Raw genomic sequence first — 18,324 nt, 5'->3', positions numbered from 1 at the left:
ATCTTCTTTGGGACACCAATTAATTAAAGATCAGAATAATAGACCAAAACTTTTTGAAAATTATTTTTTCTAGGCAAATAAATTAGCTTTAAAATGAGAAAAAAAAATGACTTCTTGAAAGGAGGCAACCCAAGTTCCACAAGTAACATTGATGGTATCATCTCGACTTCTAACACGCCTCATCTTAATCCTTCATTTCCGCCTCGAATAATATTTGTTTAGATTATATAATAACATGTTTTACTTACGTATCAAATACACAAAAAAAAAATAGAAGTAAGAAACTACTTATTTTTGTGGTAAACCGAAAACATTTTCCTGCATATTATAATCTGTTTCATTAGTTCAAATCTTGTTAAGGATCTTGGACTAGAAATACAACAAGTAGAATTCAGCCTTATTTCCTTCTACGAGCACAGTTCACAAGTCTGAAACTCTATAGTTTTTCTTGAGGGTGCCCATGATCTTTTATGCTATTTACCGGAAAGGCTTTACTATCACAAACAGTGTATACATTTCCACAACTATTTACCAAATTTACAAGCCAGCAAGTAGCTGGCTAAAGGTTTGAAAAATAACAAAATGGAAAAAATCCATCAAAGCTATAGTATCAAGCCACAACTCTGGAAGATCCCATCAAGCATGGATCATCTGCACATTCACAGAGAAAGAAGCAGTAAGAAAAGGAATAGGGAGTAATTAGTGACACAAAGCGTTCACTTAACATATTAGGAAGAATATAACATTTACTGCACATCGACAAACTGCAAATCTACCTTCCTAACAATGGAAAGAAATACAACTAGATAGGTAATACTAAAACCTCATGATATCAAATTTACATTCACAAGAACATGTATTGAAGAGGAATGACATAAACATACACATAGATGCTTGTGAGTCTGTTTATTGTTGAAATCAGAGAACTTTAAACCATCAACTGATACGTGATTAAGTCATTCCAGCTCTTTATTCAATAAAACTACACCATAAATCGATCAAACTAAATGTTCTAATAGATAGAATTCAGTAGCGACATCTATCAAAACTTAGAGAAATATCATCTAAGCAAAGCTGAAGGGAAACCACAAACATGAAAGGTAACACAAGTTCATTGAGGGATCTCGAGTCCAATACATTGACTAAAAAACACCCGAGGAATGAGGATAAAAGGAAAATTATCTCACTTACAAGGAAAAGAAAGAAAAGATAAGGGGACTGAAGGAATGTAAGATGCAATCAAGAAAAACCAAGTAACTGATCCAATATTGTACAAATATCTTACCATCCTTGGGATGCTTCTCCCTTCTAGTGCTTTCATTGCAGCTTCTGCAAAGGCTTGTGCAGCTTCGGCATCAGCTTCAGCAGCATCAGCCTCTCTGGCAGCATCCTCAGCTTCTGCTATGGCTACTTCTGCTTCTGCAACAGCTCGTGCAGCAGCTACTGCTGCCTCTTGAGGTGTCATACTCCTCATCTTAGTTAACTCAAAATCTACTTGAGCCTTAGTAAGTGTGTTTATATCATCCGGATCAACCCGGGAGGAGATCCTCTGGCTGCTTTCCAAGAGAGGAACGGAAGGAATTCTTCTTCTGTCAGATAATACCAGTGTTGGTGCTATTATATACTTTCGCTTCATCTGCAAAAGAAAACGGCATCCTTCACATGATAATCAGCATAAAATCTAACTACTGACCATCATTCATAATATTCTTTTTCATCTGCAGAAGAAAAAGACTCCTCAATATCATAATCAGCATGAATCTAACTACTGGCCATCATTCATGAATTTGGATCTGCCAGTTCATATTGGCTTCACACTCAAAGCTAAGGGCAAGATAAGCAACACATGAAGTATGAATCCCAAAACTGAATATCACCTTGACAAGTCTCCTAGTTGCAGTTAAATACTTCAGTTTCGCTGAAAGTAGCCTTTTAAAGTTTGTAGGTGCCCAATATTGATCCTACAAGATATAAAAGTATTGAGTATAATAGACTGATATATGTAGCCATAATTTATAACTTAGCCAGGAATGCAAATTCGATGAATCTTGACCTCATGCATTATCTAAAGTTTTATCACATGGCACCTTACTTTCGAAACCATATCTTAATATAGAGAACTAAGATCAAGCACAGAGGAAAAAATAGTCAATAAAGCACCATCATATTAATATTACAATCATAGAAGGTAGCATTCAGTTTATACTGAAAGGAAGCTAATTAGATTCCTACAATCTTATGCAGTTGATCTACTGTTGTGAACACCAAATGCTTAAAAGCTTGTGTCCCGTCACACATTAAAGCATAAACAACTGTACAAGGAAAGAACTAAAAACCATAATAAATGAGTTCCAGAAGAGCTCATACTTGAATAAGCAAGAAGCACCAAGAGCAAACACGATTCAGAATGTTATTGATGGCACAACAAGCAAGACTTCAAAATTCCAAAATGTGTTAGAGGCCCTAAGAAAGAATATTGGCAATTTAACTAAGCAGTACTGCTCTAAATTGTTTTATTTTTCGGACATTAAGCTCAACAAGAAGATGAGTACCTCTATGTATGTTGCTATAGTAGTCTTGTTGGAACCACCCGGCTCCTTCAAGTTGCTTATAGCCTCCATTATAAGATTATCCAATCTATAATAGTAGTAAAGCAGCAACACTTAGAGATAGTCTTCCTTCCAGCAAAAAGTAAGACCAAAAACTGGAACATAACAAACTTATGATAAGGGTAGGACAACTTTTATCCATCTACCATCATCAGAATGCTAAAAATCAAACAAGAATGATCACTTGGAAAGAACATGTGTAGAATGTGAAAATAATTAGAACTATCGAAGTATGAGATCATGCAGAAGCCATCATTTAACTAAATCCATGAGCGCAAGCAAATGTACAAGGCTACAACTTGAGTCATGTTGTAGAAAGTAATGAGCAAGGTTTAACCTTATGATAGATCTTTTTGACCCACGCATCTGTAGAGAATCACTAGAAGTAGTAGCTAGCCTTGCTTCAGTCATTTCCTCGTCACTTATAGCCTCAGTGGAGACAGATAAAGACCTCTCATCCTGTTTACGGGCTTGATTCATTCTTTTGAGAGCCAACCTTGCTTTCTCTCTAGAACCACAACCGTTGGCCATCACACTCATGTTCCTCCACTTGTCCTGAACAACAAAGACAAATTAACATATCATGCATAAATACATAGCTAAGAGGAAAAAAAAAGTTATTGTGACCTTCATCAATTTGAATGACACCAAAGCTTCCTCTCAACAAAAGAGAAATTTATCCTAAGAGAAATGGGAAAAAGGGAAATTCTACCTTTAGATCTACATTTGAACGCGAGTACAACACTCCGCTAAACACTGGGTCCTTGAGGATCGTCCGCCATTTGCCTGGTCCATGCTTACGGACCCCAGCTTTAAGAGCAGCTTCTTCGTCTGGAGTCCACCTCTGTTTAGGTGCACCCATCCAAGTATTAAAAAGTTATCCTTCGAACAACCTAATCGGAAAACCGTAAATATGTGTCAAAAAAACTCAAGCAGAAGATCATAAACTGAGATGTAGAATTAGAATTTTGTATCTGGACAAGCAACATAACCCAACATAATCAACACTTGGCTATACATTCAAACGACATCGAATAATACAAAATATTGAAACTGCCTTCAATGCAATATGTAATTGGTGCTCATATACACCATACTCGCTCATGCACAGAGCTATAGTTCAAGAGTCATCACCACTCCCAACAGGCATCAGCTATAGTTTAAGGGGTTAATATATAATTAAAATTCCAGAATTCAGAAATATAATTCAAGGAACAATAATCATGTCTTCTGAAAGTCCTCCAAGTACTTTGTCAACAAAAATATTCCATCTTCTGTTTGTGCATTGCTCTGGATACCGCAACCTAATTCCTTTTGTATAGGCTTAACAATTCCTAGGATAACTTTTAAATATATAGGCAAACAAATGCCTATAAAATATTAGAAGCATTTCGATAGAGAAATTTGAGCTAAAATCTTAATCACAAAAATAAATTCAAACAAATCTCAACAAAAATCTAGTTCATGAATTACGTCAAACAAACCAGGTACTATAGCGAAATCAAACGATGCAATAACACTAGTATTCATGAAAACATCACCTTTACGCTAAATTATGGAAAATCACAAACACAGTCACATAGAAGAGGACAAATTTTCAAAAAATACATCAAGTTTTAGCTGAATTATGGAAAATCAAAGATCGGAACTTTAATTTTAGCCAATAAATCAACGAGATGATACATTTACATAATAGATTTTCAGTTTTTCACAACACAAATAAAAAACCCTAGTTTTGTCAAATAAATTAGGATTGCGAGAAGAAAATTACAATTCAATTAGAAAAACTGATCGAAAGAGAGGGAATGGGAGAAGAGAAGGAGATCGAGAATTACCAATTATGATCCGCAGAAAGAACGATCAAGCTTAAGAATTTGAATATTCCATTTTATATATTTTCCGTCAGAATTTCTACAACAGAATGCATTTTCTTCTTTAAAATAATTTTTTTTAAAAAATAAAGGTAGTAACATTTTGATCCCTCAATCATGCATAAATTTGGATTTGATCCCTGTGATATTCAATGAAGCGCATTTTGCCAATAAATTAATTAAAGTATCTACTTTTTGTCCTTTTTATGTAAAAATCATAGTATTATATTGAGACTATTTTGGAATTAGATCACCGCTTTAAATAGTTGAACTCAATAAGTAACTAAAATAATAAGTTTTATGATAGTTATTAAATTCAAAATCTACTAATATATTCACTTTATCTCGCGCAATTTTAATCTCTCAAAAGAATTTTAAATTTACTTTAATTTCTTAGCTAAATAAAAATACTTATTCTACTTTGTTAGTTTTTTTTGTGTAAATTCTTCATTACTAAGTACTTTCATTTTTACTTTTTCTCTTTTAGTTAAAAATAAATGAGAATTATGAGTTTTAAAAATATAAGCTGCAAGGTAATTTTTATTTGCAATTGATATTAAAGTTTTACTATAGATGAAGACATTATTTAATTTATTATGAATAAAATGTCATCATGATTTGAGTTCTTAATGATTATATGAATTTTAGAATGATTCGAGTCCTTAATGATTATATGAATTTTAGAGAAGTTGTTTTTTAAAAAATATGTTTTGATAGAAAAGTGTTACTCAATTATCATCATTAATTTCCACTATCAATATTCAGTATATAAAAAGCAAACTCGTATATCTACTAATAAGTGTAAATAGGATCCCTTAAAATGTGAATAGATACACATTTGAACTATATATAAATAATGTTTATAAAGATCGAGAGTACATAACAAAAAGGAAAAAGGTAGGTCCTTTGATTTGTAAGAAGATCATTACTGGATGCCATTTTCCTTTACAAGATCTTATTTTGTCATTAATTAAAAGCATGCATCTAAAAGGCAGCAACAGCAAACCGCAGCCAAACTGCAAAAAAACATTAATTAACAAAGCATAAGATTAATGATTATTATTAGTTTAATTTTCTCTATAATAGAAATGTGCTAGAGAATACTAATACGGTAAATGTTCATATTCAACAACTCAAATCATGATATCAGTATTCGTCAGAAAATTATACGTCAAAAAACTAGAGTTGAATTTACAAATTCGCCCATGCATATGCACGTAAAAATTAATTTTCAGAGATGAGGTCATACCAGCCGGTCATGACACCGGAGGTGGCTGAATTTTTCTGAGGCGGTGGCGGAGCGGCGTATTGAGGAGCACCGTATGGTGGAGGAGGGTAGCCGTGTGGAGAAGGGTAACCTGGCGGAGAAGGATAGCCTTGTGGAGGATAACCTGGAGGAGGAGGAGGGTACCCATATGCATCCTTTGGTGGATATCCTAATTAATTATTTCAACAAATCGTAAAATATAAATCAAATTCATATCGCGTAAGATCTAATAAACTCATAGAAAAACAAATGAAACAAATTAAATATTTTTGTTACCTTGAGGGGGAGGTACACCAACGGGAGGAGGTTGATTATAATAACTCATGATTAATTATATATATGTTCTTGGAATTATATTATATTATAAGATAGATATGATTTCTTTCATTTGAGATTTGAGATAAATAGAATGCACAACCATTCGCTTGATTTTACTTGTTCATCATCTTTTCATGTATTTCTCCATGGTTATTTTGTTGAATAGATAGAGAAAATTATAGATGTTTTTTTTTCTTCGTGTGAAAACAAATTACTCCTAGTAGTGGTTAGATTACTAAATTATCCTTTTTATTCTTTAGAAAATCATTGTAAAGATTTAAACACCTAATTTTTTTTAGCAACTATACATACAAAACTATTACTCCATCCGTTTCAAAAAGAATAGTCTGATTTGACTTGGAACGGAATTTAAGAAAAGAAAGAAGATTTTTTGATATTGTGGTTCTAAATTAAAGTTATGAGAAATGTATTAAAATGTCTTTTAATTTTATGATCTTATATATTCCACGTGAAAAGTTAAAGTTAAAATTTTGTCCAAAAAAAAAAGGAATCATTCTTTATTAAACAAACTAAAAAAAAATGAGGTCATTCTGAAGTAGATTACATTTTTTTTTGTATAAATAATTTTCTTACACACCTAAAAGGATATATTTATATTTTGAAATAACACAAAAAAAGTTACATGTTGTACCATATGATATGGTAAAATTATATCTCAAGTAAAATCCATTTATGTAGGGTGGAGTGTTAGTTAGGCTCATGTTCTAACCCTTGACACAATTTCTTAGAGTAGCTAGCTCACTTTTTCATATTATTATATGAATAAATAGATAGAAGGTCTACATCAATTTCTAATTAAAACATAGTAGTTGGCTTTTAGGCTCAACGATCACTAACCAACCATATCTATCTTTTTTTCTACTTCCCATGCAAATTATAAATCTGTTCTTTTTGCTTCGATTTCTACGATTTCTCCTAAAGTCAATAAATTTGTAGTCAGTATTAGTAAAATACATTTCTTTACTCTTTTGCTTATTGCATGTATATATATGTATGTGAAAAATAAATATAATTAAGAGCTTAGTAAGAGACATATTAATTATAAGAGAGGTAGAGAGATGACAGTACAGGCGAAAGATGAATTGGTGCCTCATCCAGTGAAAGATCAACTTCCAGGAGTTGATTATTGTATTAACAGCAATCCTTCTTGGGGTATGTTTTCAAAACTAATTAAATTTGATTATTAAGTTAGGGTGTGTTCAGTATAGAAAATAAGATATTTTCGATACATGAGCAAAAAAATGTATCATCTTAAAAGAATTTATATTTATGTATAATCTAGCCAAATTTTAATGAGAGGCTATGTGAGGGGGTGTGTTAGAGTCTTGAAGGATACAATCAATGTGAATGTCACTTGTAGAACTTGATTTACCTACGATTCTACAACGAAGTATTTTTCAAAATTTTTAATCAAGTCACTTTCTTTGTTGAATAAAATGGGAATCAAGAGTTTGAATGACTTTCTCGGATAATAACTATCAGTTGAGTGGCCATATGAGAAATCAACTCAATTCTGAGTTTATGATTGCTAAATTTGTAATTGGCTTAGTCATCACCAAGAGCAATGAGATCTTCAGTTGAGATCTTCTTTTATTCTCAATCCTTACTTCATCAAGCATGTGAGTTCCTACTCTGTTTGATCCCAAAGTTTAAATTACAAAATTAACAGAATACTCTTATATGATGTACTATTGTCTGTGTCCTGAAAATGGAAGATAAGTTTTGATTTTCTACTTTAAATTATGCAGCTGAGGCTGTTATATTGGGTTTTCAACACTATCTAGTAATGCTTGGCACTTCTGTCATCATCCCTACCATCATTGTCCCTCAAATGGGCGGTGGAAACGTAAGTACTTTTCTATTTTTTATGAAGTAGTAGTAGCAGTTGTTGTTGTTGTATCTTTGCTATCAATCGTATGAATGTGTACTACAGCCTATTCTATTTGACTCTTAAAAAAATCGGGGCTATAGTATACTTACAACAGTTTTTATCTTCCAGGTGGAGAAAGCTCAAGTGATACAAACTTTGCTCTTTGTTGCCGGGGTGAATACTCTATTGCAATCTTGGTTTGGAACTCGGCTTCCAGTGGTGATAGGTGGATCATTCAGATTCATAATTCCAGCCGTTTTTATTGCATTATCCAATAGATACAATGCATACCTTGATCCTCGTGAGGTTGGAGTAATCGAACTTCTTGCTTCATTTTTTGTGCTTTTGTGCATTACTCTAGGCCTCCACAAGTAAAATGTTTTCTGATTATAACAGCATTAGTGATTTTTCTTAATACTTTTGATCATTTTCTTCAGAGGTTTAAACAATCGATGAGAAGTATGCAGGGGGCTCTGATGATTGCATCAGTTATTCCAGCATTAGCTGGTTTTCTTGGAGTTTGGAGAATTGTTACAAGGTCGTGGCTCATTTTGAAGGATTATATTAGTAGTTATTGCATCCGCGTAGAAGAGAATGTTTGATTCCAGTTGTTTGACAATGTAGGTTCTTGTGTCCGCTTTCTAAGGCTCCACTGGTGTTGCTTGTTGGCATTGGGCTATATGAGCAAGGTTTTCCACTTGTAAGAAGTTTGGCTGATGCTTACTATACTTCCTTAGTTGCATGTTTCAGACGAAAGATGACACCTTTCCATACTTATAAAATTATTTAATCTTTAAATTTCTCATTTTTCTCTTAGTAACATTCTACAGGTTTTGAGACCACAAGTCACAAGGGTACTTTTGATATGTGCTCAATCTTCTTTTTTCTTGCTTGATGGCAGCTGGGAGAATGTGTTGAAATTGGACTTCCGGAGTTAGTTCTACTCATATTGTTGTCTCAAGTAAGCGTTATTCTTTACAGTTATTGCGTTCAGTATTGAGATGCATGTGTTAAAGATTAAGCATTAGAGGAATGGATATGGAGATCATTTGTGGTGACATTAGTTTTGTTTTTTGTTTGTTTCTGGTCTTCTGATATGTGCTTAATGAATGTTTATGCAGTTCATTCCTCATATGTGGAAATTAAAGCTACCCATATTTGAGCGATTTGCTGTCCTGTTATCAGTTGGAATAGTGTGGGCATTTGCAGCCCTTCTCACAGTAGCAGGTGCATACAAGAACAGACCCCTACAGACTCAGTTCAGTTGCCGAGTTGATCGCTCTGGGCTTGTTAGTGGAGCTTCATGGTGTGTACACACTTAAATAAAGTGATAAATGCCTGGAAGTCAAAGAATTTCTGATTTTATACTTTTAATGCTAGATAGATTCTTTTTCTTTCTGCTTCAACTCTGAAGAAGTCAGTTATCGAAATGCAGGATAAGATTTCCTTACCCATTGCAATGGGGTATTCCCAATGTTGATGCTGGACAAGTCTTTATGATGATGGCTGCAGTTTTTGTTTCTCTCGTTGAGGTTTATATCTTGTTGCCAATGGTTAATCTAATATTCTGGATTTATTCGCTGTGATTTTTTTAGCCTGGTGTTGTTGATATTGCCCTTCTGAAGAACCTTTTCCTACTCTTTTGTCAGTCTACTGGAGGATTTATTGCAGCTGCAAGATATGGAAGTGCAACATTTTGCCCAGCTTCTGTGCTGAGCCGTGGTGCTGGATGGCTGGTAAGTAAATTTATCACATCGCCATTCTCTCTTACTACGTGTTCTTTCTGTTGATCTATGATTCTCTTTCGAACTTAATATTTCTTTTGTTGGTGTCCAGGGGTTAAGTACGTTGATCAATGGTTTATGGGGAACCCCCAGTGGATCTACTGTATCAGTGTAATACATCTATCTACCTTAGGAAATACTTAGAGTAGGATATTTTAGTTTGTTCTACGCTTCATACAAAATTCTAGGCTAGGTTGTTGTCTCTGGATATCTCCGCTCCAACCATCTTTAAAGAAAATGCATCTACAGATACGTTCTTATTACCTGACCATGCGTTGCTAATGCTTTTCTCTCATGAATTATGAAGTGAAAATGTAGGTCTATTAGCATTGACACGAGTTGGAAGCAGAAGAGTAATTCAAATCTCTGCAGTATTTATGCTTTTCTTTTCTGTGTTAGGTGAGACTCATAGTATAATATAGATTATCTTGCTGATTTCTTGTGTGTTCTTGTTTATGAATGTTGGAGTAATGGCTAACAAACAGGAAAATTTGGAGCTATTCTTGCTTCAATACCTTTGCCAATCATTGGAGCTTTATATTGTGTCTTGTTTGCCCTCATGTGTAAGTGAAGTCTCTAAACATGTAATTAATTTCTAGTTTTTTGAATTAGTCCATTTTCCCTATATAATTAAGGTCTTTGCTATATTGTGTCTATTGGATGAGGCAGCTGCAGCTGGTTTTGATTTACTACAATTCTGCAACCTCAACAGCTATAGGACTAAGTTTATATTAGGCTTCTCAATCTACATGGGCCTTTCTGTGCCACAATACTTCAAAGGTTATGTTATAACCACTGGTCGCGGTCCTGTTCAATCTGGCTCAGCCACGGTTAGTATATACAGTACTCTACCCCTCTTTAAGTAGCATTTCTGGCATTTACCATTTATCCTATGTGCAGTTTGATCAGATTATGCAAGTGATCTTCACGTCCCCCGCCACAGTGGCAGGAGTTACAGCTTACTTCTTAGACCTGACTCTGGCGCGTAGGCACCCTTTAACCAGGAAAGACAGTGGAAGGCATTGGTGGGCTAAGTTCAAGTACTATGGGCGAGACCCTCGGAGTGAAGAGTTTTATTCACTCCCTTATGGACTCTCCAAGTACTTTCCTTCAGTATGACACATTGATACTATTAATTAACAATGAGAAATCTGTCGAAATACTCACAAAAAATGTCATTTCATTTGTATAATCCCCTAATGTTATTGAGAACTATTCTACAAATTATAGTTAATTAGTTGAATAACTTCCACGTATAGCAAACATAAAAATTATATTTTGTATGTTATAGATATACTTTGCATAATTATGCTTCATTGCAAACATAAATATGTATATTTCGCTATACGTATACAAAAGAAACAGTTGTATAATTCGCTATACATATACAAAAAAATAGGAGTTGTATACAAAAGATCAATTGTATAACTTATGTATGTATAAAACGAGAAAGAGAAAAAGACAAAATAAAATTGGGCATGGGAATATTTGTATTGTATAACATAAGTGTATAGAACGAAGATATATGTATTCGCATATGTATATACAATTTTCTCTCACTTTATACAAACAAAAACGCAATTTATATATTTTATTTTTGTTTCTATAAGCAAAGAGAGGCGAGGGTGGAGAGAGAAATCTGGGAGAGTAGCGTGCGAGATCTGGGAGAGGGGAACGAAAATATATGTGTATATACAAGTTTCTCTCGATTTATACAAACACAAATGCATTTTATACATTTATATTTGTATAAAAGCGAGAGGGAGTGAGATAGGGAGAGAGACGATTGACAAACAGTTTGCTACATGACACAATTAAATCAAAGTGCAGTTATAGCATTTAATTTGATTTATTAGTTTGTCATTATACACAAATTTTCCTAATTTGTTTGATGTACAGGTCCAGGCGAAAGACATAGTTTTCAACAAGAGAGATTATTTCTAATAAACCTTCTCCGTCCTCTTGAGCACTAATCTCTGCTCCTTTGTCAATAGTGAAAATGGGCTTGGTGGACTATTTGGAGTTGGAGTTGGGCCCATCAGAACATGGGCTTCATATCCAAGGTCCATTCTCTTTTGTCTTTTTCAATTTGTTCATAACATGATTAACCTCCGTTTCAACAGTCCACAACAAATAAATTAAAGAATATGAGAAATAGCACGTTTATTAGATGGCTGAATTAATTTCCAATTATTAAAACTCATAATGATTTCCCAAATATTAATGTTTAGGACTCAAAACATTTCTTTCTTTTCTTAACTATAATAAATTTGTAAATTATTACTTTTAAAAATGTTTTATTAATTAGTCAATAACATCATAGGTAAATAAGAATTTATTAAATTTTGAAGTGATTTTGAATATATTAATTTTGTGGATATTAGAAGACAAAAATTCAAGGCAGTATTAAGAAAAAAAGAAAAAAGAATTGTGGGCTTTGAGTGATTGCAAATCAAATAAAAGCCCAGAGGTGTTTGTCCGTACGGAGTACTCCGCTAAACGACAACTTGTGGATCTTTTAAGATCACATTTGTGTATTATGTTTTTGGGTCCCATTTTCCAATCCACGTGGCGGCGCCAACTAATCCTTCAATTTCTTGTTACTAATATTAGAATTTGTATTTTGTACGATATAAATTATATTAATTTAGTCTAAATATGAAATATAAATAAATTTTATTAATATGAGAAAATTATCTTTTAATATTATTAGTTATATTAATGATGATGGATTTCTTCAATAACTATAAAAATTAATTTAATGATAATAATAAAAGATTATGAACCAATTATTGGATAGGGGATAGCCCATCTTTTTGTCAATAATTTCTATTTATTATTATCCAATATAAAGTCAAGATCTTCTTCTGTTATTTTATTTTATATGTGAATAAGGAAAAATTGAATTTGTCTCTTTTTTGTCAAGCATGGTGAAGTGTTTTAGTGCAAATAAAGATCATTAATGTTTTTTTAATTAGACGGTTTAAATCATTCTTCTAAAGAATTGTTTGGTTCAATATCAGATTGTTCTAAAATTATAAATAAAGTTATATATCTCATTTTTTATATAAATAGATATCTCATGATTATACGTGATACAAAATTTATCTTAATTTTAATTAATTCCTTCAATCAACCACATAATAGATTCAATTTCTAATTTTTATATGAGTAACCTCTTGTTAAGTCCTTCTACCAAACAACCTCTAGAAGAATTTTAGAAAAGGATAAAAAGTAAATTGCTAGTAATATACATGATTGAAGACTCTAAAAAAAGTGATTAAACAAAAAAAGAACAAGAATACAAAACTAGAATAAAGTATTTATTATATAATTGCTAGAATGATTAAAGAGAAAGGTCAATGATTTTTTGATTTGACCTCCACCCAAAACCCCACATATGAAAAGATTGATGTTAGTACTAATAATAAAAAGAAAATTCATTTAATTAACATAGTGGATTGAGGGAAAGGGGTCAATTAAAAGAATGGAGAAAATAAATGGGACCCAAGTATAATAAAAACAAACATTTGTCAAATTATAAATAAATATTGAAGGCCCATATATGAGCTGGATTGGACACAGGGTATTGGCACCTTTCTAATGAATGCCCCTCTGCCCCCTTCACAATTATTTCATCTTCAATGTCCATTTTGCTACTTGCACCTCCTACATCTACTACTTGTGCAAATCACACCCTAAATTGTTTTTCTCTTTTTTAACTTCAAATCATATCTTAATTTAAGTCATGTTCAATGCCTTGTATATATAGAACTATCAATGTAGTTTAATATGTGGTTGGAGATATTTTTTTCGATCACACTAATTAAGTCGATACAAACTTGATGTATTATCGATCTTAAGTTTAGATTTTAAAAAAAAAATTTATGATAGACTGATAGCTAATGTAAGAATAACTAGCTTCATAATGCATCCTCATCGTCTTGGACGTACTTGCTAGTGAATTCTAATATATTTAATCTGAGCTTATATACGAGACTATGTTACCATCATTTAATGGTTAAAAGAAATAATTATGGTGCATGAAATTTGAAATTAGTGTGTTGAAAGGTTGAGTGTCAATATATGTTGACGAGTGATCCAATGAGGAAGAGCACATGATTTTGGGGCAGTGAAAGTTTAATCTATCTTTGACTAAATCCTAAAGCTAACAAGCAGAGGCCACCACATAAGTATTTGGCTAAGTACACTGCTACCTTGCTGCACATAAATATCAGTATTTCATGTGCGCATTCTTATTGTTCTGCTCATGTGCCTCATACTTTGCACCATTCCCTATAACACCTCCTTTTCTATTAACGATAATGTTCAGATCAATTTATATACACTTGATAATTATTCACTATTTCCCGTTTATATTAACACTAATGTTATCTTACTTTGGTTAAGATTAAGTTAAATTTTCACCTTACTCGTTTGAGTTTTAATAAACGAATAAAAATTTATATTTATTAAGTCTCTCTTATATTACGAGAGTTAGAAAGTTTGAGTGGATAAATTTAATTTAATTTTTTTATAAAGGTTGGTAGAGAAACTAAATTGAACAAGTGAACATTGGAATGAGTAAGATATAGAGCACAATCAAGTAATTAATTAATTAACATGATAGAGTACTATACTCCAATATGAGTATATTTAAACAAGGCAAGATTAAAGATTGAAGTGTGTGCGCACGTGCATACATGTGTGTATATCTGTTGGAAGCTCCCAAATAGGTCATATGCACACGTGCATACATGTGTGTGTGAGTCCGTGTTAAAATCAAAATGACTTCATGTGACTTCCCTTTCGTAATAAATGTCTAAAATCATTCTTATCAAAAAAATTTACTCATATCCGATATTAATTCATAATAATTAATATATATTTTAATCACAATATATTTATACGTCTTTATATAAAGAATGAATCTACATAATTTTTTTTTATCAATCGCTAAGTAATTCTCACTAAATCTTCGTTCGTGTCTAAGAGTTTAGATTAAACTAGTTTAATGTATATTACTACTATATTATATAGTACTAAAGTGCAAACATAGAGTTTTCTTGGAGATAAAAACGAAGTTAACAGACATAATCTGATGTCTCAAGCATTCCACGTCAGATTCTTGTCTGAGCATATGGCCATTTGAACTTTTTAACATAATATTATTTTAATACTAAATATACACACACTTGATTCAAGTCCCACTTGCTTTTTAAAACTTAAGTAATATTACAAATTTTATTACTTTTTCTGGCAAAAAGAGTTAGAGCACGATACATATTTAGAAAAAACTAGTCAAATGTTGTACCTTAATTTTGACTCGATTCGCTGACTAAAGTAGCATTTTTTTCACTCTATAATTTAAACATTAGTTAATCAAAATCCCACAGTTCTCCATTGGATTCAAATTCATATATATATATATATATATATATATATATATATATATAAATGCGACCTAATATGGCCTAATGCCTCAAAAATATTTCTATTTATGACAAGCTATTTGAAAAATCATTTTATGTGAGTAAGTGTAATTTTTAATATAATTCACACGAAAAATAATTGTATGTACCCTTTGTCAATTGAGCTTATAGTTGCTAATTTTGTCATCAATCATAATTGGTCGATGACAAAATTTTCTAACAATTGACATTCTATTTAACAAAACAAGGTATGCTTAGCTTTTTCATATTGAATTCTCGTTGTATGTGAGTGTATATTAGGAAATTTATGTCAATAGATATACGTACTCATATATAGATTCTTTATTGTAAATCTAATATATTTATTACGCGTATATCACTGTTTTAGATGTATACACGAGCAATGGAGAAGCCACATGCAACCAATGAAGAGAGTGCACTTAATTAAACTTTCTTTCTTAAGAGATTATACTTATTACTTTTAAATTTAAAATTTTTTAGACCTCTATTATTAAAAGTTGTTGAACCGTCACAAATTTACTAGTAGGAATAAATGTTTTTCAATATAATACATGTACCTAATTATTAATTTTTGAATAATAGGAGCCAACAATTAAATTTGTAGTGGGAAGAAGAAATTAATAAAAGGATAGAGGCTATAGTTGTCCAAATACTGAGGAAGATTGAAAAGTGTACCTTCTCTTCTGTTTTAAAACGTACTCAGTGCCTCGCTGTCCACCATGTGATAACGTTGTGGCTCCGTTCCCATCCATTCCATCAATTTCTTCTCTCACAAATACACCCATATTACTTAACACCCCCCCACCCCAATTAAAACGGGTGGATAAGTTGAACCCATCATTTTTGATACCGAATATAATATTATTGACGATGACTTAAAACGGGACGATACATACAAGTTGAAGTAAGACTGAGAGATTATTAGATTGATACATGCACACGTAAAAAATGGATGATACATATTATGAGTTGATATATAGTACATATAATGAATCCTAAACTTGACTTCAAATTTTAACTTAAACAAATACTTTAACTATCCAACTTTTAAATAAATAAACACATGACATAATATACGTAGGACAAAAAATGACATGTAGGATGACATATAGAACATTTGTGTCTATTTGTTCAACTTTGTACAAGTTTAAATGTCTATTTGTGCACATCCAAAGTTGAAGGATATAAATATGATTTGAAGCCAAGATAAATGACATATTTATATATTATGTCTTATGAATTTGAGTCTCTGAAAAAATCACTAATTAATATATTAAATTTAATGATAAAAATCTTTAAAAGTTTGAATTCTTTAAGACCTAGCGCTCTTTGTCATTGCCTAACTGTCATTTTGTGATTGATTCATATATATGGGAGAATAGAGTGCTTGAGTACAAAACAGGTCTAGGATTTCAGCCTTGATTCTCTTTTGGTCTTTTCCAATCTCCACTCTCATTTTTTGGCTTTTTCCTCTTTAAAAACCCCACACTTGTTTTAAAAGGACTAAATAGATAGAGTTAAAGAGGGGGATGTGTCACATATTTCTTGGACTATTTAGCAACAACAAAGGGTGTCTCACTACTCACTACTAACAATACTTGTCTAGTGCTTTTGCTCATCATTCCCAAACACACACACACAAAAAAAATCCCATTTGATTTGATTTTTTTTTCTTTCTGTTAGACATAGAAAAAAAAAAAATCAAAATGGATTATGGTATGATGGGAGGTGATTCAGAATGTAGTAGTGGTTGTGAGTCTGGTTGGACTTTATACTTGGAAAATTCTTATATAACTTGTTGTAAAGGTGAAAAGAGTTTAAAGCAAAAACAAGAAGAAACAGAGGAAGAAGAAGATTTGTCAATGGTATCTGATGCATCTTCAGGACCTCCAAATTTTCATCAAGAAGAAGAATATGGACATAATAATATTATTAATGGTGCTCATTATTATGCACCAATTAGTAATCCAAAAAGGCAGAAATCTAAGGATAAAAAACAAAAACACAAACAAAAACAACTTTCTGTACTGGATGATACAGCTAGTTCACCTATCTTTGATTTCTCCAATGTAAGTTTTCAATTTTTTTTCTTTCTTCTTTTTACTAAACATATAAATTTATGTCTTGCATTGTGACATTATTTACCTACTGTTTGTTACAGAACAATTTCAGTAATATCAACAACAACAACAACACAAAGTCAGTGGAAAATAATGTATTGGATTTTTCACAAGGTTATTCTGCAACACATTTTCAGGTACTTAAAAAAACAATTTGTGCATGTATTAATATTTATTTTTTTGAAAAAAAGAAAATACTAATAATTAGTTTAATGCAGGGGAGATCTACATACCAAGAACACTATGGTTATTTCCAGTCATCTTTACTACCTGGAAACAAATTTCAAGAAAATCAGTAAGTTCTGTTTTTCCTTTTTTTCTCTCGCATAAATAGTAGCCTTAGAGCAACATTAAAGTCGTTACAGTTCTGTTTTGTGCACTAAATTGTTCTTTTATTTTACGAGAAATAAGCTATTTTGATGATTTAATTAATTTTTTTTTTTTTTTTCTTGAATAGATGGTTTGAAGAGAAGAGGTGGGGATAACAGCTATCAGTTTTTTTTTTTTTTTTTTAATTAAAAAAAGTGCTGATGTTAAATTGCAGCCAAGTGAATGTTTAGAAAGTGGGAAGGAGTTAAATTTGTCAAAGCAAAAGGAATTGAATCTCCAAAGGGATTCTTGTTCCTTTTTCTTTTTTCTGTTTTTTTTTTTTTTGGTTTTCTTTTGGCTGTCAATGCATTGGGAAACAGCTTTAAGAGAAAAAAAATGGGAGTTAATTTCCTCTCTAATTATCTTGTTTGTCAATGAATAGTAGCTACAGTTTAGCTCTTCTTAAGATCTTGTTGAACAGCTTTTTTTTTTTTACTTTTCGGTTTACGAAAATCACTAGCATAATTAATCCAAATTCGAAATGAATGAATAGTTTATTTCTTACCAAAAAAATATTCATTGTGAAATCTTATTTCTCTATTGACCGATCATTTATGATGCATTATTTATTAAACATGTCATCAGTTCTCAATTAAATCAAGATTTCTAGAGAGGATATGAGAAATTTGGTCATATTCCTCT

The 18,324-nt window shown here is 31.9% G+C and overlaps 4 protein-coding genes across 5 annotated transcripts; 2 read left to right on the top strand and 2 right to left on the bottom strand.

Annotated features, from left to right (window-relative positions):
• Window positions 1–291: 291 nt before the first annotated feature.
• Window positions 292–4,627, bottom strand: LOC101263059 (telomere repeat-binding factor 1). The gene is made up of 7 exons (XM_004230640.5): window positions 4,445–4,627; window positions 3,322–3,502; window positions 2,947–3,164; window positions 2,553–2,637; window positions 1,878–1,961; window positions 1,286–1,636; window positions 292–651 (listed from the first exon to the last, which is right to left on the bottom strand). Exons 2-7 carry the CDS (start codon window positions 3,469–3,471, stop codon window positions 637–639), a joined length of 903 nt encoding a protein of 300 aa, XP_004230688.1. The 5' UTR covers window positions 3,472–3,502; window positions 4,445–4,627; the 3' UTR covers window positions 292–636.
• A 659-nt stretch (window positions 4,628–5,286) lies between these two features.
• Window positions 5,287–6,249, bottom strand: LOC101254045 (protein CYSTEINE-RICH TRANSMEMBRANE MODULE 13-like). The gene is made up of 3 exons (XM_010316871.4): window positions 6,024–6,249; window positions 5,730–5,916; window positions 5,287–5,496 (listed from the first exon to the last, which is right to left on the bottom strand). The coding sequence occupies exons 1-3, from the start codon at window positions 6,070–6,072 to the stop codon at window positions 5,451–5,453; spliced, it is 282 nt and encodes a 93-aa protein (XP_010315173.1). The 5' UTR covers window positions 6,073–6,249; the 3' UTR covers window positions 5,287–5,450.
• A 742-nt stretch (window positions 6,250–6,991) lies between these two features.
• Window positions 6,992–10,986, top strand: LOC101262753 (nucleobase-ascorbate transporter 4). Of its 2 annotated transcripts, none has more exons than XM_004230639.5 (14): window positions 6,992–7,238; window positions 7,835–7,932; window positions 8,086–8,262; window positions 8,394–8,494; window positions 8,581–8,656; window positions 8,858–8,917; window positions 9,078–9,262; window positions 9,392–9,488; window positions 9,606–9,692; window positions 9,793–9,851; window positions 10,048–10,139; window positions 10,226–10,303; window positions 10,410–10,570; window positions 10,641–10,986. In XM_004230639.5, the coding sequence occupies exons 1-14, from the start codon at window positions 7,145–7,147 to the stop codon at window positions 10,857–10,859; spliced, it is 1,584 nt and encodes a 527-aa protein (XP_004230687.1). In that variant the 5' UTR covers window positions 6,992–7,144; the 3' UTR covers window positions 10,860–10,986. The 2 variants fall into 2 exon arrangements, with proteins under 2 accessions (XP_004230687.1, XP_025884040.1); XM_026028255.2 differs by having other exon boundaries at window positions 9,392–9,509.
• A 5,550-nt stretch (window positions 10,987–16,536) lies between these two features.
• Window positions 16,537–18,088, top strand: LOC101262261 (protein SOB FIVE-LIKE 5). The gene is made up of 4 exons (XM_004230638.5): window positions 16,537–17,262; window positions 17,355–17,450; window positions 17,532–17,608; window positions 17,771–18,088. Exons 1-4 carry the CDS (start codon window positions 16,900–16,902, stop codon window positions 17,796–17,798), a joined length of 564 nt encoding a protein of 187 aa, XP_004230686.1. The 5' UTR covers window positions 16,537–16,899; the 3' UTR covers window positions 17,799–18,088.
• The last annotated feature ends 236 nt before the right edge of the window (window positions 18,089–18,324 follow it).

This window comes from Solanum lycopersicum, chromosome 1 (genome assembly GCF_036512215.1).
Source record: "Solanum lycopersicum chromosome 1, SLM_r2.1".
Classification (NCBI taxonomy): domain Eukaryota; kingdom Viridiplantae; phylum Streptophyta; class Magnoliopsida; order Solanales; family Solanaceae; genus Solanum; species Solanum lycopersicum.
The sequence above is the reverse complement of the archived record's forward strand: the minus strand, read 5'-3'. Positions and strand labels throughout refer to the sequence as shown.

Bases quoted from the DNA above. Each gene is read 5' to 3' on its own strand.
- LOC101263059 (XM_004230640.5), bottom strand. From the start codon at position 3,471: ATGGGTGCACCTAAACAGAGGTGGACTCCAGACGAAGAAGCTGCTCTT. The intron at 3,165-3,321 runs GTAGAATTTCCC...TTTGTTGTTCAG, and splicing joins GTTCAAATGTAGATCTAAAG to GACAAGTGGAGGAACATGAG. The intron at 2,638-2,946 runs GTTAAACCTTGC...CTACTATTATAG, and splicing joins TCAAAAAGATCTATCATAAG to ATTGGATAATCTTATAATGG.
- LOC101254045 (XM_010316871.4), bottom strand. From the start codon at position 6,072: ATGAGTTATTATAATCAACCTCCTCCCGTTGGTGTACCTCCCCCTCAA. The intron at 5,917-6,023 runs GTAACAAAAATA...ATAATTAATTAG, and splicing joins TGGTGTACCTCCCCCTCAAG to GATATCCACCAAAGGATGCA. The intron at 5,497-5,729 runs GTATGACCTCAT...GTTTTTTTGCAG, and splicing joins TCCGGTGTCATGACCGGCTG to TTTGGCTGCGGTTTGCTGTT.
- LOC101262753 (XM_026028255.2), top strand. From the start codon at position 7,145: ATGACAGTACAGGCGAAAGATGAATTGGTGCCTCATCCAGTGAAAGAT. The intron at 8,918-9,077 runs GTAAGCGTTATT...ATGTTTATGCAG, and splicing joins TACTCATATTGTTGTCTCAA to TTCATTCCTCATATGTGGAA. The intron at 10,304-10,409 runs GTAAGTGAAGTC...TGGATGAGGCAG, and splicing joins TGTCTTGTTTGCCCTCATGT to CTGCAGCTGGTTTTGATTTA.
- LOC101262261 (XM_004230638.5), top strand. From the start codon at position 16,900: ATGGATTATGGTATGATGGGAGGTGATTCAGAATGTAGTAGTGGTTGT. The intron at 17,263-17,354 runs GTAAGTTTTCAA...TGTTTGTTACAG, and splicing joins CTATCTTTGATTTCTCCAAT to AACAATTTCAGTAATATCAA. The intron at 17,609-17,770 runs GTAAGTTCTGTT...TTTCTTGAATAG, and splicing joins AACAAATTTCAAGAAAATCA to ATGGTTTGAAGAGAAGAGGT.